This window comes from Genypterus blacodes, unplaced genomic scaffold (genome assembly GCF_046128005.1).
Source record: "Genypterus blacodes isolate CSIRO-AG114 ecotype Tasmania unplaced genomic scaffold, CSIRO-AGI_Gbla_v1 ptg000067l_1, whole genome shotgun sequence".
Classification (NCBI taxonomy): domain Eukaryota; kingdom Metazoa; phylum Chordata; class Actinopteri; order Ophidiiformes; family Ophidiidae; genus Genypterus; species Genypterus blacodes.
In genome coordinates, this window is record NW_027466879.1 from 13,763,426 (window position 1) to 13,787,297 (window position 23,872).

The 23,872-nt window shown below is 40.5% G+C and overlaps 1 protein-coding gene across 1 annotated transcript; it reads left to right on the forward strand.

Annotated features, from left to right (window-relative positions):
• Positions 1-946: 946 nt before the first annotated feature.
• On the forward strand, positions 947-19,364 carry slc6a2 (solute carrier family 6 member 2). Its single transcript, XM_076156175.1, has 15 exons — positions 947-1,104; positions 1,468-1,915; positions 3,371-3,502; positions 4,592-4,829; positions 10,160-10,298; positions 11,213-11,347; positions 11,545-11,648; positions 13,336-13,460; positions 13,831-13,943; positions 14,241-14,369; positions 14,979-15,078; positions 15,701-15,801; positions 16,772-16,939; positions 17,472-17,546; positions 17,691-19,364. The coding sequence occupies exons 2-15, from the start codon at positions 1,618-1,620 to the stop codon at positions 17,712-17,714; spliced, it is 1,881 nt and encodes a 626-aa protein (XP_076012290.1). The 5' UTR covers positions 947-1,104; positions 1,468-1,617; the 3' UTR covers positions 17,715-19,364.
• The last annotated feature ends 4,508 nt before the right edge of the window (positions 19,365-23,872 follow it).

The following is a 23,872-nucleotide window of genomic DNA, read 5'->3' on the forward strand; positions in this document are numbered from 1 at the left end:
CATTCTTGGCTGTGGGACAAACCTGGGATAACAAAATCAAACTTACTTAATGACACAACATAAAATGCAGACGAATAGAATACAAAGTCAAAAGAAAGCAGCGGTAATAACACATTATCCTTCCTTGATACTGGTCCTTTGCTTTACCAGCACTATACTTATTTGATCTTCATGAACAAAACACCCAAAACCAGCCCCATTACGCTTATATAAAACAAGCACTGGAGAGCTTTAAGAGGACATTCATTGACTTTAATGGGATGAACTGATCAACCATATCTAATAGAAATCATAGCCCTTGGCAAAAGCCGCCATAGAATTGAATTACACATGGAACACGGTGCTTTTACTGCTTCTTAGAAAACTGTAATTCAATCTGTTATACAGAGAAGAAACAGATAAAGTCCAAAAAAAAAACATTGTGTTTTCTTCCTTCATGAAAACTTACTACTGATATGATGCTGAATGTTAAGGACTGTCTTCCCATGTCCAAGTCCACGCACCAATACAAAGGATATCAGTTTGAACCTTCTCCCTGCTTTACTCTTTCATCTTATCAAACCAATGATGCTCACGTTATTCAGCAGCAAACATTTGATTTGTTGAGAAAATAAAGTCCTTGTATTGTTTTCCACTTCACATCAATTAAGAGCAATTAGACTCAGCTGTGAGGTTGGTGTGATGTTACACTGTGGAGTAGTAAGCAAGTTTTTTAGGGAACTTCAGCTAAGACTAAAAAGCGGCCATAGTGGACATCAAGCTGGAGAGAAAGTGCTCAATTATAAACTCAGTCACGTGGAAGAAAAAGAGAGAGAGAGAGAGAGAGAGAGAGAGAGAGAGAGAGAGAGAGAGAGAGAGAGAGAGAGAGAGAGAGAGAGAGAGAGAGAGAGAGAGAGAGAGAGAGAGAGAGAGAGAGAGAGAGAGAGAGAGAGGGAAACTGATTTAAAGCTTCACATCTTGATATCGTGTCTGCTGGAGGAGGCGAGTCTTCTGTCTAGGTCCTTCAGAATGGCCAGAGTTCCCTCGGACGCGTCTGGACCACAGCAGCAGCAGCAGCAGCAGCAGCAGCGGGTCATGGAGAAGAAGTGTCCCTAAGCTGTGCAAGTACGGACAAAAACCCTTTCTACTGCACGGCTTTACACTCATTTAGTCAAGGTGACATGTTCAATAAGCGGTTTACGTCGCTCCTTAGGTATATTTCTGTTTTTGTTTCGTTGTTTGAGGAGTCGAAAAGGTTAGACGTCACTTATATGTCACTTGCCACATATTCACATTTTGTATATGAACTATTTACTGTAATTATTTCGTAACAGACGTCAGCTGTGTTGTCACCTGTTCGCCCTGTAACGTCACCTGCTTGTCTCCCCTCCCGAGCAGCCAAACTCCGCTGTCTCTCTCTGTGCGTAATTTTACTTGCAAGCACCACAACCTCTCCAAACTTTTTGTTTCCTCTCTGCTCACCTTCAGCTCACGCATGCGGGGGTGTCTGTTGTATTTGCCGTGGAGAACACTCGCTTATCCGGAGGTTCATCGGTGACATTTCCCGTCCTTGTCCCTCCACCTTCGGGGCCGTGAGAGCAGCCGGCCAGCGTGGGCTTTGAACGCACCGCAGAGAAGATGAACATCCAGGTCCAGCCAGAACACAAGCTCTCATCGGTGGCCCCGCTGAAGGAGTGCAATGTGGAGAAAAGAGAGGTAGAACTGATACTGGTGAAGGACCAGAATGGCGTCCAGTACACGAGTTCCTCTATCATCCCCAGCCCCGGCAACCAAGTTGGTGCTCCCGAATCCTCCACTGAGGAAGAACGAGAAACTTGGGGCAAGAAATTAGACTTTCTGCTGTCGGTCATTGGCTTCGCGGTGGACCTGGCCAATGTTTGGAGATTCCCTTACCTCTGCTACAAGAATGGAGGGGGTGAGTAACGCAAAGTTATGTGCCTAAAAAGAATGTGAAAATATTTGACACTACACTAGTCACTCATTTATCAAGTAGCAGAACAGGTCATGATAAACAATAACATCATAGATTAAAATGAACTACAGATGTGACTTGTTCACCAAACTATCGTCTGATTCCCACAGGAACACGATAACAGAAAAATAGAAATACAATACAAAACTCTCAACTGCAAATATATATATATATATATATATATATATATATATATAGTTATTTTAGTGGGTTTTTTTCAAATCTGGAGCCACCAAGTTTCTGTTACGAATGAATAAATGTAAAGCTATACTGTATATACTATAGGGAGTTGAAACTGTATGTCAGTTTCAGTTATTTGAATACACTAATATAAAGTGACGATAATAGAAATGATGCAATGTACTTAAATCTGCAGGTATTCTGTTTTTAGAGCTTTCCTGAACAGTTGCAACCTCTTAAAGCAATTGCCAATGACTGAACACCTTAAAACGTAAAGTGTCTGGGTTAAATATTACTCAGAAACTCTGAGGAGGCTCTTTATTGCCTATTTCTTTTTTTTGCAATTTGTTTTTATTGAAGCCGATATTGTACATGACATTGTGCATACAGGTGTAGGGTATTTTGGAGATCATTTTTTATATAGAAAGAGGGGAAAGGGGAGAGAGGGAGATAGAGAGAAGGGAGGAAGGTTGTGATATCTCTACTATTGTTGTTGAACTTTATACATAGACCCTGAGGTAGAGTACAAGTGGGCTGGAGTTGCAATGATGTCATAGGGTACATACAATATTGCCTATTGCAATACAGCTGAAAACTGAAGTGGCAACATAGTGAGGGAAAGTACAGTGTGAACTGTAGGATCAACAAAGGATTCCTTTAAACGCCACGTGTTGTTTTACCTTCCACACTCATGACAACAGAGTTCTCACTAGAAGTTGTGCTCTGGGCTCTGTTTGCTTGCATGTTCATTCTCGTGATAAAAACAACATGTTATCCTCGGCCCCCCAAGGGGTTGCCTCCGCCACAGCACTGTACCACCCCACCCGGCCTTCAGCAAAATGTTATCTTTATCATGGATAATGTGTCATTTGTGTTGGACAATGTTAAGAACAGTTTACTTAGAAGAGGCTGTTTCCAGCACTGTGTACTTTTACAATTTATGGGATGCATACACTTGTATAACTGAAACTTCTCACACAGATGTGCAATTTACATACAGTATATATTGCAGATACACATTCCATTCAATCACTCCCCAACCTGAGCCACAGATGATGAACTCCCTACCTGACTCCCTCCTCTCTGAGCCTTGCTATGATTTATTTCAAGTGCTACTGGGGTTTTATATTCTTAATATATTTAGTTATAAATAGAATATTATCTGTTAAAATGTAAACATCAGAATTCCTCAAACTGTAATCATGTCTGTCTCCCCAGGTGCCTTTTTAATCCCCTACGTTCTTTTCCTGGTCATCGCGGGGATGCCATTGTTCTACATGGAACTTGCCTTGGGTCAGTACAACAGGGAAGGAGCAGCCACAGTCTGGAAAATATGCCCCATCTTTAAAGGTGAGCGGTAACACACGTGCATGAAGCCTCTCCCCTGTCTCTCTGTGACCTCTGCTCCTGGCTGCTCAGCCTCGCTCTCTCTGCTGTCTTTCAGTAATTCGCCCTTTCGTTTCATCCCACTGCCCCTGTTCTTTGCCCCTCACACTGTGACACCTGCACCTTCATGTCACATCTTCTCTGTCTGTCTCTTTCTGTTTGTTCTTTTGACATTTTGTATTTTACTTTCTAATGAGAACTGGGCCGAGCAGAACAACACTAGAGTCCACAGCATCCTGAGGTCTATTTTAGGATTCTGGAAAAAAACTGAGCCGCACGCAAGGACTGGAAGCCACTTACTTTGGAGCCTCTTAATCAACACATTAGTATTTAATGTAAAACACTTCAAACACTGTCAGATGTCCAACCTGTTTAAGTACTTCTGTCTCGTCTGCCCCATGCTATCAGCATCACTTAATGCTTTTGTTGGCCTGAGCACAAGGGAGTTGTTTTCCCCCAGCCTATCTAGAGTGGGTAATGGGTTGATGATGGCTTCTCTGTGTAATCCAGTGAAAGCAGGACAAGTGATCCCAGTATTTGGAAAAGTGGAAGTGGAAGTAAACTATGCATTGTTGTTTTCGTTTCTATGTACTATTAAAGATTTCAAGTGATAAGTAAATGTTTATATATCCTTTGCCACACCACCAAGGGGAGCTATGTGGAGATGTGGGTTGAAAAATGTGTTTTCAATGGTGCAGAGGAATTGAAAATGGGCTTTACTTTTGTTTTTTTCTACAATTTTATAGACGTCAAGGAAAAATACACTGTTCATTTCATTGATGTATCACATGGTTAGGGGTGGGAGTTGGCAAAGGTGAGCTGTTTGACAGCCAGTGTAATCTTTGAGGTCAGTTTTGGATTCCCACTGGTTATGTCTGCTATGTTGATTACTCTACCATCATGGTATATTAGCTGAAATACACATGCTGTATTACTGACAATTTATGGGTCTATGCAAGTCCCAAGCCAAATATATACTGTGCATCATAATATAATATAACAGTATGACAACAATCATTTTTTCACTCTTTCTAATAACCATTTTGTTCTCAGGTGTGGGCTACACTGTGATCATCATAGCCTTGTATGTTGGCTTCTATTACAATGTTATCATCGCCTGGTCCCTCCACTATCTCTTCTCCTCCATGACCAGTGAGCTGCCATGGCTACACTGTGGAAACAGCTGGAACAGTGAGAACTGCACTGATCCCAGATACTTCAACAGTTCCGTCCTGGGCAATGGGACCTCCTATGCGAAGTACAAGATGACCCCGGCTGCAGAGTACTATGAGTGAGTGAACAGTGCAGTTATTTTTATGATGAATACATGTATGAATGTTTTAATGTGCCCTTTAGAGAAAGAAATCTCTTATGAACCACTTAGAGTGAATCTGACTTTGTAAAGATTTAATTGGAACATAATATTAAGATGGATAGAAGATAGAGAGGGATATGAAAGCATGGAAACAGGCTCCCTATTGTGGGCTTCTAAATAAGTCTAGGATTGTTTATGAGGCCAACATTTTTACAGTTTTCCAGTTTGAACATAGTTCCCAATATGAAAACAGCAGAAAGGATAGGATGGGGAAAAATCCATGTTGATACAACAAATGGGAAAAAAGCCTTCAGATTAAAAACTCATAAACTTCATAAAATTAAAAAGCATCATAATCAATAGCAAAAAATCATGACAAATTGTAGCCAAGCTGCACTTCTGTGTTGCTCCCATATTGTTTGTAATATATGGTGGTCTTGGCTGTAAGACACAAAGAGATGACACCATGTACCAACAAGTAAAGCAGTGTCACAGTGATCACAGTATTAAGATAAAGGCATCACCATGCATGTAGACTATGCTTGGATGTCCATTGTGAGTATAAACTGTACCACTGACCCTGAGGTGACTTGTAGTAGAAAACTCCCAAATTATTCTTGTAATCAGTCCTGAAATGTTAGTACCATAAAAGGTGCAGATATAAAAAGTTCACTTGCAGTCTTTGAAGTGCACCATCTGTTTACACTTCAAAGAGCGCCGGTTCTTCCCAGCTTCTGTGAACTGACTGTGCAGCCCAGAGGAAGTCTGTGAGATGACTTGGACAATGCAAGGGCCTCACGCTAGGAGTGACGCACAGAATTCATTGAGCATGCGTCCTACCACCTAATAGAGCTGTTATAGTTCCACACCCGTTCTGCTGAGCTTCACTGTCTTGTATGTTTATTTGAACAGTATCCCGTCTTTCAACTTTGTCTCAAACTGCACATTGTCATTGAAGCTGCACTCTGCGATCCAAATGTAAACCAAAGGGTTGCCCCGCCGCCAAATTATAGCATATATACAGTTTATATATACTGTATGTAGACTGACATTTATAGCAGAGAGTACACATAAAAATAAAAGCACACCTTTTATTTATTTAAAAAGCTCTGCTGTCATGCTAAAGTGATTTTATTTTCCTAATAGAGGGTTAATGGTCAATCAATCTATCACAATAGAATGGGTATTAACGACTTCAGGTGATCATAAACAGCCACTCATATAAAACATCACAGTAGATGTGGAAACACAGAGCTGGCAGCAATAGTGTACTTCAATACAGGCCTGCGTGTGGTTTGGCTCCATTGGGGTCTACAAAGCCTCTTGCTTCCAGCAGGTTCACAGTACAGGAGCCAAGGCACAGTATGGCAGCACGGCCCAACTGAGTCAACAGTGGTCTTGCTTCACCTCTTACACTTTTCTCCATCCACAAATCCTCATGAGCCTTCTAGAGATCAGGGTCTTGGATTATGTAATTGTAGTATTTCCAGAGCTCTGATTGTAATGCCAGTGTTAATTCAGTGTCTTTCTGGTGAAGCGTTGGATGTACTGTATGTCAATGTGTTAAAATTTGACTCCACTGGCACGTTTATTCTTTACGAATTAGTCTGTGGAGGTTGTCAGTCATCCAGATCATGGTTTCCAAGGAAAGTTCATCTCAGGCAACTGGACTTGCTAGTAAGGGCTTGAAGACTTTTCACTTCTCATCCGAAAGGCTTGAACTGAGTTCATTTCAGAACTGAAGAACAGAACTGAACTTAATCTGCGTTGCCTAAGATAAACTTTCCTTGCTACAGATTTGTGTTGACCAGTTATTTTCGACCCCCTGTGCCAAAGATGGTACATTCATAATGGTTAGCCTATTGAAAGGTCCTCCTAAACACAGTATGTGGTGACATGCCCAAACTCAGCAGATGGCAAGAAACTATTCTTATTGTAGAAAGCATTTTGCATTTGACATGACCATGAGCATGCAGTTATGAGACATTTTGGGAGATAGTTTCTATAGAGAGGGGGGAGAAAAGAAAAAAAGAGAAAAGAAAGGAACATTAATGAGAACAAGGATATGCGATACACGTGCAAACTAGGTGCAGGAGACAAAGACGCCAAACAAAGTTTCTATTTGAAGTCTCTCATTCTTTTTTGTTGGGATATAAGTAGTGGTTTCAATGTCACAGCCCGTTCCAGATCAGCTCTGTGATAATTTGGTGGCAGCGACATGATCAAATTTGCCATAGAATCCCTGCTTCTGCTTCTGCCACTGCTGCCTTTTAAATGCAAACTGACATAGCTCAGGATCTCACCACCAGTGAGGATCCTTGCTCAGCTGTGTAGAGGCCTGCTGCCTCTTACTGGCTCCACTGCAAGACATAATCCAAGGGAAAGAGGGAATCTTTCTGTTCGGGTGCCAGCTCTCCCAGTGCGTCTTCATCCCTCCTCCCCCTCAAAAAGGGCTGTTTAGCTTGAGCCCTGTTTTTATGAAAGGCTACCATTATTTGAGACTGCTCAGTTTGCTCAGTAGTGTTCCACGGTGTTGACAAGCACAGCTGCCTGTCTGTTGCACCATATACTGTCTATCTACTTATACCTCAAATCTAATCAGATTATGAGGTGTCGAGACATTGAAGTACTGGGAAAAAATTGTAATGTCGATTTGACTACTGGCCTTAACCCTAACCAGTAGACATATTAATGGACTTCACTCATGACCGGTTTCCCCTCCGAATGTTCAAAGAAATTTAACATATTTTGTTTTAGACCTTGCTGCCTCCCATATCTTTAGAATAACACATGTCTTGTCTGAATTTGACATAAACGTTCATTGTGGGTGGAAGGAGTTGTGAGAGGACATCCAACAACCAGGCCAAAAAACTGACCTGGAAACCAAGATTTAGCTGTTGCCCTGTTAATTTAATAGCTTAAACAGCTTTGGAAAATAAAAGAAACCTCCCGGATGTCGGCTGTTAATACTCAAAAAATCACTCATTTTAACGGTCTAGAATTTTACATTTTTCAATGTTGAAAGTTTAATTTTCATTTTTCATTGCTTAAAGGTGTAGCGCACTGTACATATCACTTGGCAGATGCAGTGAAGTCATGACGGAGTTCATACTATAAGAGGAATTCAGAACTCTGCAGTCCCACTATCTCCCTGCTGACAGGCGCATCAGCCAAGCAGTCGTGGTGATAGAGCGTGTTTTCCAAGAACACCCAAATCAGATTACAACATGTTACCTTTTCAGGAACAGATCAGAATGTCTTGTTTTATACCACTATCTCCATGTGCATTCACTTATCAAATCCATGTAAAAATGTGTGTGCAGCTAACTTCCATCCACTCTCTGTAGATTCTACAGAAGCATGGGGCACCAAGCTGGTTTCAACTCGGGGATAAGTGCACCTAATAAACAGCCCTCATTTAAGCAAAAACATCCAATTACTTAGACTCTTAAGAAGATTAGTTCCACTTCGGTCTCACACATGAACAACAAATAACAGGACAGGATATTTATAACATACATCAGAGCAACATTTGATAGAAACCATCAGCTATGTTTTGATTGTCAAATCTTTGTTTATTTCATATTATTTTAACATGCACCATATCACACAGTGTGATCACCATCAAGCTACAATCACGTGCGATGGTCTTCCAGTATACAGATTGTCACGATAGAGTGTTACGATAGCAGCATAACCGTCTCACTGAGTTACGATAAGAGCAAATGTGTTTAAAGCAACTGAGCCAAAGAGACGTGTATTTATATCATAGTAAACATTTACAGGCAGTGCACCATCAATGCTATCAGATGGACAAAGAGTCTTAAGGGGATTACAAGATCAGAACAGTGACTTATTTTCTCACTAAATGTCTTTAATCTTTTAGTCTTTAATCTCCTCAAATAATTCTACAGCTTTGAATTTATTACCAGTCGACAATAAGAAAATATGATGCAGAAGAGGACGTACTGTATGTCTGAACCTTTGTAGTTTGTATTTTCTGTTAGGGGCTATGTACGGGGAACAGATCCAAGTGCTGTTCATCCCCTCTTTTTTAATCCCACATGGCTGCAAAGTTGGACCTCTCTCAAGTGAAATCACACACGTGAATGGGGCAAAGTTAATTTAAAACATGTTTCTGCAGCCCAGTGAGGTCATTTGTCTGGAGAGATAGCAAACAAATTAAAGTGGATATATTATGCTTGTTATTTACCCGCGTTTTTGTTGTGTAATGTAGAAGTCAGTTTGGTTTGAACGTTGCCAAACTGGCAAAATTTGTAGTCCTGTAGAATGGTAAGTCAAACACACAGGGATCCTGAACTGCTGACCTGAAAGATTAATATTTGATTTGGCCTTTACTTCTATGAGTGTGTTTACGTCGACATATAAAACGTACAGTAAAGTTAGACACACTCATAACATATGTGACTAGCATGTGAGGGTTTGTCTACTGTAATTCATTCTGTGGGTGTTAACTCAGGCTTTTCAGAAGGAGTGCCAAAAAGAGACAGTACTTAAAATGGTCATCAGTGTGCACAGGGGCATTGCAGACAAGGAGAGTAGAAGCGGATATCTATGCCTAAAATAAGAACATGTAAATCTGTGTAATATGTTTTGGTAGAAAACATCATATATTCTGTCTTTCAATAGAAACAGTATAATAAATATACAATATATTTATCTATGGATCCATATTCTTCCAGATTTCCTTCCAGCCTCTCAGACTACATCTGACTGCTCCTCCACCAAACACAAGTACAGTATTAGCTCACAGCTGGGAACAATATGTAGATGGGAAGGAGGCAGACACCATTTGTTCCTCTTTGTTTCCTTATGACATAAGAAAACACTTGAGCCCTCGAGGCTTGATCTGTGTCTGGGTGTCTGTGAGGGGTTTGTAGTAACAAGACAGTAACATGAAAGACAGAGAGACAAAATACTGCGTAATTCAACTTTATTCAGTTCAAAAAACAAGCAAAGCCAACAGATGTGTGTATGATCTGCCCACATGCTATATGTCTCACTTGAGGTGAGGTGAGTGTTAGAAATGGTGGTTGTATGTGAAGAACTGTATTGCCTCAGTCCCACTTCACCTCACACCTACAACTTAGGAACCGAAACTCTTCGTCGCTTTGTTTAGTCATTCCCAGCTGAAATACAAGCTGGGTGGGCCCATTGAAAAAACAAAGAAGCCCCACTAACCTCTAAGAAATGGCCAAGAATAAGAACATGCCATGAGGCGAAAATTCCCCCACATACAGTATGTGTGTGAGATCTTAAGATTGTTGTCTTTTGTCTTTCTGCAGACGGGGTGTGTTGAATCTCCATAAGAGCAGGGGTATCCACGACCTGGGCTTGCCTCGCTGGGAGTTGACCTTGTGTCTGGTTGTGGTGGTCTTCATCCTCTACTTCAGCCTGTGGAAGGGAGTCAAATCCTCAGGGAAGGTACAAGCCTGGACCACCCAATGTTAAAGTGGCCACACAGTGATTGCACATATTTTATTCTGTATAGAGTGTTTCTGATATCAAAAACTACAATCCATTTTTACCTGCTACATTTACAGAGAATTTGCCCCTCGTTGTAACTAAAGCTGTCGTCGCTGTGCCAGTTTACTCTATATATTTGATATTGGATACTCCACTGTTTAGGTCAGGACATTCCTGAAACAAAACACACATTTAGACCCCAAATAGTGAGGAAAAACATGTCATCGTCTCTTCTGTTATTCTTTCCTTTGTCCCCTAAGGACTCTATATGGCGTCCCAGCAGCAGTTACACTAAATACCTGTCAAGCTAAATTCTTTTGTAAGCAGCTTCCAGACGTCAGCTCTGAGGTGGCCCAATATTCCAGCCTCCCGCCTTGGTCTTTGTATTGTGCAGGTGTTACCATCAGCGTTCCAGAACACCCCCCAGTGATCAGAGCAAAGGCACAAGCTTGTTTGAGAGGAATGGATTTGACCCTCTAACGTAAAATCCCTGAGAGATTTGGCAAAAACATCACAGGATACTTTGCGTTAAAAGCTGACGTCTTAACCACAGTTTCTACTTGTTTATTATGTGTGTAACCTTGCAGACAGATTTTACTTTGATTCGACCCTTTATAGAGCCACCTTTTAAAGACTAAAGGAGAAGGGTGAAGGTTGTACTGCTGAAGCCTCCTGTAGCTCTGAGAGGAGAATTCAAAAATATGTTCCCTCACTTTAAGTGATTCAGTTCTGGGACTGTGTAAAATTCCAAAAATGTATTGAGGGAGTGGTAGATGGGGTTTACATTTTTTGTCAATTTCTGTGTTTGTGAACATTGAAAAATCAATGTTTTTGGCTTTTGATTCAGGATATATATGTTTGCACGTGTACAGGTGGTGTACATCACAGCTACCATGCCCTATGCGGTCCTTTTTGTCTTGCTGATCCGAGGTGTCACTCTGCCAGGGTCCATGGATGGCATCAGGGCGTACCTGCACATTGATTTCAAACGACTCAACAACCTTGAGGTGAGAGAGCTGTCCAGGTGGTCCACACCAATGATTCGTTCTTCGCCCTCTTCTTTGATATGTTCAATGTCTTTCTCTGTCGGCCATCATGTTATTTGACAAATTGTGCGTAGGCTTGTTCGGCATTGGTGGAGGTATGTGCTCCAATGACTGCCCTTGTAGTTTGAGCTTTTTCACTTCCCTTTCCTCTCTCGTAGGTGTGGATTGATGCCGCCACCCAAATATTCTACTCATTAGGGGCAGGATTTGGTGTGCTCATCGCATTTGCCAGCTACAACAAGTTTGACAACAACTGCTACAGGTAAGACTTTACATCTTCAAAATGCATCATCAGGGCAAATTCTACAATAGACATAGTGACAGCACCTTGTTCCCTTGCATATAAGTGGATCATAACGCAGGAGAGGTGATGTGAATCTGTCCAGTTACTCTGCTAGTCTGGTATTAAACCACAGATGAAGTACAGGCAGAGCATGGTTGCCAGATAATAGCCTGAGGCATGTTGACAGGTTTTTCATGGTCCTGCTCTCTATTTGAGGAAGCATGGTTGAGTTAGTGAGCTCTGCAAATCTTTTTTCCGTGTTACAGTGGCTCAGATGTTGTTGGCAGGACAGTGCTTTGGTAGTAAATATACTGGAACCAATATAAAACATAAATCAATTAATGGAACTATTCAGAATATGTTGAGCAGAGAACACAGAAGTGTTTCATTGCTGTGTTGCATCTATCTAGCAATATAAAGTCATAACGTAATGATCAAACTCAGTGAAATGCAATGCAGTGTGTTTGTCGTATAGATAGAGTTGATCACAAGTCATAGTGACTTTGCTCATTTGGTACATGTCTGTGTAACCTGACCATGCAAGATTTCTAAACGTTCTTACTTCCATTTTATTCCTGAGATGTTAAGATTGACAATGATTGACTTTGTGTGTGATATTTGGCTGTTGTCATGAGTTGTGAAATGTTCCTTGGTGACACTGGCAACATTCGGAAAGTGATGTCAGTGATTGAAAATCTTTGCAAGAGCAAAATAGATTATAAGATTGCAATCTCATTTGATATAGTATATTATAATACAGCTTGAAGAAACATTTTATATGCGCACAACAAGCTGTGATAACATTCAGTTACACTCAAGTTTATTTAGATAAATCATTGCACTGACCTCTATTTATTGACATCAGTAGTCAAATCTACTTGGGACTTGTTCTATAGTGGTTTTCAATCAGTGGCACCTGTACCATTTGTGGTACTTCAAGCACCCTTTGCTGGTGATTCTGCATAGATTCAACAGTTGAAATCAATCAAACTCTGTGATGGTGACAAGTTGTTAACAAATAAAATGGCTCTCATTCAGAAATAAGGCTTTATATTGTTCTCCTTTAATTAGTTGAGGCTGTTTTTGGCTTGAAGTATTTCACAGTTTGGGACAGAGCATGAAGCTGCCTTTAGGTGGCAGTACAAGCAGGATTTACTGGCTGGGTGCAGTCACTTTTGAAGGAGCAGATAATGTCAAATCGTGTGAAAAGTTGAAAGTGAAAACCCTTTTGCAGAGACGGGACAGAAAATAGTATTATAATGAGAGATTATGCTTCAAGTTATGGAACAGGTACACATTTAAAACGTGATCATTCCAAAAGGTTTCGTATTCTAGCAGAACTCAGTTTACATAGCTTAGTTTACTTACTAGACTCAACTATTGAAAGAGCTTTGTCCACTTTTGTTCCCTTTATTCTATTCCACTTTTATTTCCACTACATTTATTTGACAGTGCTGAGAAGAAAGCCACAGATAATGAACAGTGCAGTCCAAGAATTCTGGAGTTGAAAGTAATGGAAAATGCATCGTGCTCTGCTTCCTTTTAAACATCTCCTATGTGTGCCTGTGTGTGTGTGCCTGTGTGTGTGTGTGTGTGTGTGTGTGTGTGTGTGTGTGTGTGTGTGTGTGTGTGTGTGTGTGTGTGTGTGTGTGTGTGTTCTCTCTAGGGATGCTCTCCTGACCAGCACTGTGAACTGCGTGACCAGTTTCTTCTCAGGGTTCGCCATCTTCTCTGTGCTTGGATACATGGCCTACAAACATGGGGTGAAAATAGAAGATGTGGCGACAGAAGGTGAGCGCTGCTTATACACACTCAAGCCATATGAGTCATTCTGCTCTGCTACACTGCATATAATGGCAGCATCATGTGACAGCCTATATATATAACTTTCAGTCACAAAACACATTTTGTTCCCCTTTTTGTTCCCCTTTACTTATATTATACTTAATTCAATCAACTCATTATTTTACAATGCAATGTCTTACTTGAAGTCCAGTTCTTAGTGGTTGTTGTTGGTTTGCTCTTCAAACCTGGATGATGAAATAAAAGAATGACAGCAGCAGTTTTTTCTCCTTTTTTACTGATAATCATCAGATACTCAGACTTTGTTTTAAACTTCTCCTGTGTGTTTGTGTTTGTGTGTGTAAACGTGTAAGTGCAGGAGCAGGACTGGTGTTTATCATCTACCCTGAGGCAATTTCTACACTACCTGGATCAACATTTTGGGCTATTGTGTTCTTCATCATGTTACTGACTCTGGGCATTGACAGCTCGGTGAGTGTTGATGACTACTCACAGCCAGAATAGAATAGAATAGAATAGAATAGAATAGAATAGAATAGACAAAACAAAGGGTACCAGTAGGGGGAGTTCAATGCCACCTCAAGTGATGATTCCAAAAACTGTTCTGCATTTACATCATTGTCATTTGTTTCAGGTTAATTCAGTTTTAAATCTTAAACTTCAGACTGGCAATCAAATTTAAAAAAAATCATCCTAAAACTCTGGAAACATGTCCTATCCTGCACATAGAGGTTTGTGTTGATTGTTGTCTCTCTTTGTGCCGTCCAGATGGGCGGCATGGAGGCCGTCATCACTGGACTTCAAGACGACTTCAAGATCCTCAAGAGGAACAGGAAGGCCTTCACCTTCATCACAGCCATCGGCACCTTCCTGGCCGCCCTCTTCTGCATCACTAATGTCAGTATCAGACTTTACAGCACCATTATTACCCATATGACATATTTCTGTGCACTTTTCACCCCAGAGGAAACACAACGACAAGGGAAAAGAGTAGCCAAATCTCCTGATGTTATCTCTCATGATGTTGTTAATTCATTAAGAATGGCACAGAAGTCCTCAGTCCTCTGAATTATTCTGTATTAATAAAAATCAAAGCACCGCAACAGACTGGAAACTAATCACCAAGACGCACCCAGAAAGAACATTTTTAATCCCCATTCACATCTGAGCAATATTGATCAAGAACCCCTTAATCAAATCACCCAAACAGTGAGAATGTGAATGTTGCAGTTGACGTGCGAGTTCCCTGGCAACAGATTGTGTGACTTCAGAGGCAAATCAAACTCTGTTAACGCGTGTGGAGTCCCTGATTCACTCACCAGAGGCTTGGCAGACTCCTTAAGATCATTTCAGCCTTGACTTGTTGAAAACCGCCAACCAAGCGCACACATTATATTATTATAAGGTCAGAGGCATAACTGCTTAATGGCACATCAGGGTGCTATTTCATCTTGAAGGGCGAAGATTTATGCACCACTCACACACACACGCTCCTCTGTCTCCTAGGGTGGGATCTACATGCTGACTCTTTTAGATAAGTATGCAGCGGGGACGTCCATACTGTTTGCTGTGTTGATCGAGGCCATTGGCGTGTCTTGGTTTTATGGTAAGTCATTATTTTGGAATTCTTTTCACAAGCAACAGCAAGCAAATATCTAGAAATTTTCTTTCTCTCACAGTATTGCAATTACAGCAAATCAAGGTAATCAGACCCTGTTGCTGGTTTCAGTAAGGCAAAAATCCCAGACAGCATAAATGCAAATGCAAACTATTTGCAAAGTGATTGTTGCCCCCACAAATAGTATAAATTGTGCCACTTTGGTGGGATGAGGAACAAGTTACAGAATCAAATACAAACGTTTTGACCTCTCTTCCATGTGCCTGAGACATAAGGAATAAAGAAAAGGCTCAAAGTGCACGACTTACATAACCCAGGCCTACTTGATTTATCCATAAATCCAGAAACCTGTGGGGCGAACTTACTTTCCAGGATCAGACCAACAACCTGCTCTAAGATCTGGAAGAGTTTTACAAGCAGTGTATGGACCGTTCAACCATGTAAATCAGTGGAATGTCCGGCTCCATGGGTGTAGGCCATTTCGTTCCTCTCTACTGTCCAGCTGCGACCACATATTTGGCATGAGAGCCTCGCTGTTGCTCACGCTGATCTAATGTTGGCTGCGTATGGCCGTTCGCAGTATCATTTTGCTGTTATGTCTCCCCTCCAGGTGTGGACCGATTCAGTGACGATATCGAGCGCATGATGGGCTTCAGGCCTGGCCTTTACTGGAGACTGTGCTGGAAATTTGTCAGCCCGGCATTTCTCCTGGTGAGAGGAATACTTTGTTGCGTTTTGTCTAAGTGGTTATTATCGTTGTTGCTTTTACCCCTGGCACATTGTCATACGGTATGTACCAATTCACAGCCATCATTTGTTAAATTTTAACCATCTGAATGCACTTCTAGGCAACATCTGGAGAGGAATTTCTTTCTTTCACTTTACTGAGCACATACTCTACATTAGGAGATGTTACACACCATAAAGTGCACATTTAAAATACATCCCAGTAGGTGTAAATCCAGCACCCAGAGTCCATGTTGCACCTTGCATCCAACTGGACCAAAGACTAACCACATCCACTCTCATCCTCGCTCCACTGTGTACTGATGTTTATCACCACAAGCAGCATAAAAAGAAGTTGTTTCAAATAGTATAAACTGGGGATTTTAGCGGATGTCTAAGATCTCTGGCTCTTTATCAGTGATGCGTTTATGAGAGAGAGCTCAGTCTAAGGACAGCTGCATGTAACAACTTGGCCTTATCACAGCTGTCACTTTACAGGGACAAAGAGGAATACTATGGCCTTTATTACAGAGAAAATGAGGGGGATACTGACCTCCATGTGTTACGTAAATGTTAAAGAGGTTCTCCAGGGAAAGAGTTGTGGATACAGCTGAACAGGTGAATCAGGTTACAGAGAGGAAGAACAGTTCATTGTAGTGTGCGCAGACCCCAGGGGCCAACGTTATCTGCAGTCAAAACAGCTCAACTCAGTCCAACTCAATTCCATGTAATGAACAAAGTGCTTCTGGGGGATTATGAAGGCTCGGTAATAAGAAGCATCTGTTCTGCTAAAGACATTGAAGTTGTTGACCTGACTTTCATCTTCTATGTCTCTTTCGCTGACTCTCAGTTTTTCATTTATTTATTTTGTATTCATGTAGCAGAAAATATAAATCAAACCAATACAATAAATTCAACATGCCCTCTGCTTCTCTTTAACTTCTCCTTCATCCAGTTTGTGGTCATAGCCAGCCTTGTGAAAGCTACAGGCCTGAAGTACGATGACTACATCTTCCCTCACTGGTCCAACCTATTGGGCTGGGGTGTGGCCATGTCCTCTATGATGTTTGTCCCCCTCTATGCCATTTACAAGTTCCTCAGTATGCCAGGAACATTCAAAGAGGTAAGATTCCAAGCACATGTGATCCATGACATGGCCTGGAAATTTATGATGTTCATATAGATCTTTAGTTGTCACTGTGAGAAAGTTCAAAGCTTTCGAAGATGATTTATGATTGTAATTATCAGAGCACTGGTGACCTATTTTCAGACCCAACTGTCAGCCAATCAGCCTCACTCCACCCTTACAGTCTTTATGTCACGTTGGCATTTCCCATCTCAGGGTTGAAGGTTCTGCTCAGGCTCTCAGATCACCTCGGGATCATATACAGTAGTTTTCCCGAAAATTCCTGTCACAGTTTGGATGTGCACCTTACAGTCTTTATGTCACGTTGGCATTTCCCATCTCAGGGTTGAAGGTTCTGCTCAGGCTCTCAGATCACCTCGGGATCATATACAGTAGTTTTCCCGAAAATTCCTGTCACAGTTTGGATGTGCACTGCCTGAAGTCCAATGATTCCACGTTGACATCATAAAGCCTCAGCATACTTTTGATATTGATAGATTGACATCTGGTTTGATGTTTCTTTTTGCAGAGGATAGCCTACTGCATCACTCCTGAACATGAACATCACAAAGTGGCTGAAGGAGGAGACATACGACAGTTCCACGTAAGAGCAAACAATTTTCCTCAGGGTGAAAAAGCTCCAGTCCTTGAGCTGTGATAATGTATCAAATGGATGGGGTTATGGAGATGAATTACATGAATGCTGTGGCTATAGCTGACATGCAATGTTTTCTTTTCTGTTTTTTAGCTCAAACACTGGTTGGCCATCTGATGGCGAAAACCACAAATTCCTTCATCCATCCTCACATCTGGTGTGATGAGAGAAGCTACAAGCAGGAGAAGCATCAACCATTTCCCACTTACTACCAAAGGCTTCACAGTAGTTTCTGAGCACTTTGATTCCAAAGTAATGCCTGTTACAGTTTTACATCCATTTCTGCATGTTCATACAGCTCACAAGTGTATGAGGATAGGCGATCAAATCAAAACAAAAACTTCCTAACTCCCTGTGTACAACTATATAGGGAATTTTCTTAAGCAATTTTAGGCATTCTAATAATAACATAATAATCAAATAACATAATAATGAAAGTTTACTTTTCCCCCCGTTGATGTCCTGTATGTGCACATAATGTATATTATTCTTTCTGCTCTGTTGTTGGAGTGGCTTATCTGTGTCAGTGCCTTATCAAGCAAGACACTCCATGTTCCTAACAGTCCATACAGGAAGAAACAAAATAAACTTTGTTGACTCAGGAACCCACTAAATAAAACCACTGTGGATGGCAATCTCTTAGTCCTGACCCAGTCCTTTGACACTGAGCTTAAAGAGCTGGAGGTCAACCGTCCCTCAAGTCGAGCTCCTACACAAACAGGAAAGAGAAAACATGCCTTATGTTGTGCTTTTGCGTGACATTATTCTACAGTAAAGGGAGTAGTGCTGTGCGAAACACTTTGCATGGGTTAGAATCCAGAGCTTTAAAACAACTCCTGAGATAGCTTGCATGAAAATAATTTTACGTCTTATGCTTTGTAAATCTCTTAACAAGGCTAAGGCTGAACCTGGTCAGTGCCTGGCTGCTTACTGACGCTAAAGAAGGAATTTCAGCAAAACAAATGGCGTAACTGTTACAAATAGTTGTGTATTGTTGTTGTGTGACTCTTATTTTCCAAATTGTTGTCAGTGTTTCTAAGGAATATATGTGGCTTTTCCTCCAAAGAGACAGGGTGAATGTGTGTGTGTGTGTGTGTGTGTGTATTTGGGCTTTGCTGCTCATAATACAGTATGCAGTTAGAATACAGTACATGTTGGAGTGATAATTGACCGTCTCAAATGTCTCATTGTACTGTATGTTAACCATGAATGATGATGTGTTTGAATCATTTTTTTTATCACCACAGAAGTGCCAAAATGTTCCTTTAGGAATGTTTTGTTATCTCTTGTTTCTCATTAAGTTCAATAATCAAAGAAATGGCTGTTTAATCTTAACAACACTTAGTGAAAGGAATAAAGCCACAAAAGAAAAAAAATCAAACATAAGTGTAATATATAAAATATTGGGAAATATATAAAAGAAAAATATATGAATATATTCTTTTGTTAGATATATAATCTTGTATTTATCAAATTGTTTATAACAAAAAGTGAATGTAAAGTATTTTAAATGTCTCTGTCTGTTGTCATAACATGGTGGTTGATGTATAACTAGGATGAACTATGTAGAAAAGTATTCTTCAGTGTAAGCTGGGGCTGCTTTGTGCATACAAACGTGGACAAATGCACCCTGGTTTTCCTGGACTATGTTTACAGAAATACTGCGTACAATACCAATGTCCTGTTCAATGTGAGTGACAACGACAATATCTATGAAGAATTCAGAATTATTCACATTATGCCAATAAAGAGTTTCTTCTATACACACTTGAAGTCCCAGCTTGTGAGTTTCTGTTCTGAAACGTGATGCTGACGGCTCATTTTGTGTGCCGCAAAACATTTATGGAAGAAATAATGTTTCTTTTCCTTATTTACTCATAGGAAAACACAGTTTTCTCTTTTACTCTATAGCAACATGAATTTGACTTACTCTCTTTTGTTTTGCTGACTGGTGGTTTCTCATGTTAGTGGCTGACTGTGTCGTTCTTCTATCTGTCCCTTTGTGAGTCAGCTGGACTCGTATCATGCAGTCCTTCAATGTCCATTCTTTGTACCTTTGGGTACCCCAATGCTGGATAAGCTGTTGGTCACAACCCGACCCCATGTGGCCTCTATGTAACAGCAGTGACGACACCGCTTCCCAGTTGGAAGAACATGACTTTTAAACACCTTCCTTTGCAGATTTAGTGAAGAAAGTGATTCAGGAGAAGCAAAGCTGATGTGCTATATTATTGTTTTTTTATTTCCCTAAATATCAAAAAGAACAAGGTACATACACAAAAAGTAGCTAAGGATATTATGAAGAATGCATTAGTTTATTAAGCAAAACACTGTACTTAACTGGTAACACACACACATGTGTGCATGGAGCCAAGGTTAAGGGTTACCACAAAGTGTCTGATGTGCATTTTTTACTCTGTCGACATAATGAGGTGGCTCAGAGCTTCATTAAATCTGAAATGTGAAATAATCGAAAAACAGTTTGTCCAATCAGTGTTTGCAGCAGTTAAGCCAGGTCCAGACCAGACCACCACCTAACATGTATTTGTTGGTTTACCCTCACAGAAATTCCAGTAGGATTATGTTATAAGGCCCAGAGGTCGAGTATGGGTGTAGAAGGGGATGCAGCAAAGAGGTAAAAACAATAAACCTTCAAATTAACCTAGCTAATAACATTTCAAACAGATAAAAAAACAACCACCAGGAAGATGACCCCCATTGTGTGTCCAAAATGTTTTCAAAGAGGCATTGTAACCACTGTGATTTAAAGCTCCAATTCATTCTTCAGACCCCCCAGGATTTCACACTTTGATGTGAGTTTTGCAGTCAAAATCATTGCTTTTGCTGTGGCAATTTCCTGGATTTAGGAGAAGATATTACGATTTCTTTCCCCATAAATCACAACATTAACACCTTTGACTTATATTCACAGCGTTAAGTTAAGGGTGCTCCTGGTGCCAAGAGTGCACCCTGTTACATCCAGCTGCTCTCCACTCCACTCTCACATAATGGAATAGGAAAATAAAGAAACTAAAAATAAAGCGTTAATGTCCATGTTTCATATTCATTGTTTGTACAAATATGTGTTACCAACTATCAAATGAAGTGAAATGAAACTAAACAACTTCATGATTTCTTCACTTATGTTTTCAACACGATACAGATCATAACTTCCATGTTACTTAGATTGAACTGTTTGTGTAGGTGCTGTGGGATGACTCGATGTGCTGACTGAGCACCTGCCTGCACCATGACGAATGCATTTCACTGCTTCCTCACACACATTTTTGATTATCTTTGCAAATGATGTGGTAAATATGCAGTAAACGGTAACATGAAAAGCTGGAGGGATGGATTCTTTGATGAATCCCACCTGGAAGATGGGAAGATGGGATTCGTTATATTTTCATGAAGAATATACCTCCTCTATCATCATGCTGACTTCTTGCCCTTCATCTGCCCTTAGTGGTTTGCTTCCTCTGATAGTAAATAGTTCATTTAAATGAAGACCAAAATGAACTTTATGAATTAAAGTTATAGGTTATATGGTTGAATTTAGTAAGAGTCTGTTGTTTTCTTGGTATTCATGACTCATTGCTTCATCTGCTTTCTAAGGGAAGCCCACCAGGTGAGGAAAAGAAGAACTAATACTTTCCACCATCATCATTAAAACACAAAACAATGGATTGTATTTTAGAGGGATGGTGTTCCATCCTACTTGTAGATATCCAGAGACTTGTACAGTCTATACTAAGGTGCATCATTCACGATGATTCATCATGATGAATTCTACCCTCTCTCTCTGCTCTGTCGGTCTCTCATGTAAAGAACATTTTAGATGTTTACACATTTGGACTGGCCTGATTTCTGTTTACAACATCAGAAATGTGCAAATCACACGCAATGAGCAAAGTCATTTGTAACACAGCATGTCTCCAGGACATGTTGGTGTCATGGATCTAATCTGTTCATGCAGTTTTACTGTGAAAGAGAAATTTGAAATAGGAAATATAGTTCCACAGAAAAGAAAAAGTAGCTCACATCCTAAAGCACCGCTTGAGTAACTAACTGAATGAATAGAAACCTTATGATCGATGTCTTGCTTTCACGTGTTGTTTTGAAGAAACGCTTTGAAGAAGAATCGTCCTTTCCATCTCAGTCTCCCGTCTCTCTCTGTGCCTCAAGTTCTACCTTGCAAAAAGGTCAAAACCACAAACTTTCATCAAATTTGTTTAGCCAATAAAAGTCAAACTGGTCTGCCATAGACTGCTTCTTTATTGGCAGTTCTGTGCAGCACTAATGCGATTGGAGCGAAGGAGAGCCATTTTTTAATTCGCGTCTTCAGACTGAGGACTTGTTCTATACTCATAATCAAATTGTCCAGGAGTAATCCATGTGACCGAGCAGCACAATCCTTTTGTTGACAGCAAGAACCTTTCATGGAGGAGAATCCTGATCCAAGGAAGGCAAAGAGGGAGCAGTCATGGAAAGATTTTTCTGCCGGAAAGTTTGCTTTCCAGGAATTCAAACATAAACACAAACCAAAAGTCTGTCTTGAGGATTGCGTAATCCTCAGGCTGGAACTTTTACAAAGGTCCATGAATCCTGGTGCTTCCTAGTTTCAAGCCTGGTGGGAATTGGTCTTCTACATACAGTTTAATGGATTGTGAGAACCAAATTATAGTGTCCATCCCTAATAGTTCATTCCTAATCATTAGTTTATCTAAACTGTGCTCTGTTTTATACTGACAGATCTTTCATAACTTCTGCAGGACGGTTCAGCAGGCCTCATGGTAAAGTACTGCAGATTTATGTCCCCACAAAATATATGAATCATCCTACAGTTAATGTCCCAAAAATGATCACCGGTACACAATCATCACTATAATTTATCTTGCAATCATAAAGTACAAGTACCACATAACTCTTTGTCCGGATTTCCAACCTGCTTGCCTTTGGTACAATAAATATTCCCTTGTTTTTCCACCACACTTTTCAACTGGGACACCATAAATCCATCAATGCTTGAGCTTTAAAAGAAAGTGTTTCTAGTCCTTTGGCAAGTGATTGTGTTTCTAATTTCATGGATTGGATGTGCCATTAGGTTTAATTTCACATCTGCGAATAATGCTTCATTAATCAATTTGATTCTGCCGCTCTTTGTGACAGGCTGATGTACTTTGGCATTAAGCCTTCATCAACACCTCAGTAGTTCCAAGTTCAATTTCCTGCGTCTCCCTTTGGACCGCTGGAAATCAGCTGACAACATGACTTCACTCTCAATGTCAAACTGGGGATAATTGTTTCATTTCTGAGGCTGATTTCACTCGTGTGTTGCTCAGTTGGAGGCTTATTGCAGAAACACATAATCCCACAATAAAAAATGAAAAACTGAGGCTAGGGTGTGGACGAATCATTTCTGCTTTTGGAGAGCCACTGATCCAAGTTGATGTATTGCTATGACTTTAGTCGAGCACCCAAATTCCCTTTGAGTAAATGTCCCTGTCCTGAACCTGATTGTGTCTCTAAACCCCTTGTAACTTGTTGCGACTAACTTGTACAGTCACAGTGTTGTTGTGTTCACAACATTCCTGACCAACAGGAAACTCCTCTCCTCCCGTGGGCACAATCTGTTAGATGATGTATTTCCTGTTTATTTCCTGGGCCACCTCTATCAGGGGGGACATGGAAGGAGTCCAAATACTCTCCTCAACCATCTGAGGACTGTTCATGCGTGACCCATTACCCTTCCTCATGTTTGATTGCAGTCTGTCGTAATTTTCCCATCAGAACAAAGGCTTCATAAAAAAGTAGAGCCAGTAACTGACGTATCGCCATAGACATAACAGTCATTTATTCACCATTTGATTAGATAATAATGAATGCAACAAATAATAGAATTATCATATGGAAATTTCAACTGTTTTTACCAGAATCTTACATTGAAACATAAACTATTACACTTACTTACTGTTACTAAGACCCTCTGAAACAACAGTAACCTCCAATACTACTGTTGTGCATTTGGCCTGCTTTTCTCCAGCTCCTGCAGCCAGACATTTTAACCTTTGACCTCCCTGTAAAGCTCACTGCCTTTAAAAGGCCATTTATGAGCTCTATAAGTGACCACACCATAGACAAGGTAGACAAACAATCTGACATATTAACAGGGATTATATTTAAGGAAACAGTCACAATCCCTTAGCTGGGTCAGTCAAAATCATTCCTGCAGATTCATCATAAATACTTTTGCCTTCGAAACGTCCTTTACAATT

Excerpts from the sequence above, each read along its gene's own strand:
- slc6a2 (XM_076156175.1), top strand. The coding sequence starts at position 1,618 with ATGAACATCCAGGTCCAGCCAGAACACAAGCTCTCATCGGTGGCCCCG. Across the intron at positions 11,649-13,335 it reads TTTGACAACAACTGCTACAG|GGATGCTCTCCTGACCAGCA; the intron begins GTAAGACTTTAC and ends TGTTCTCTCTAG. Across the intron at positions 15,802-16,771 it reads TCAGCCCGGCATTTCTCCTG|TTTGTGGTCATAGCCAGCCT; the intron begins GTGAGAGGAATA and ends TCCTTCATCCAG.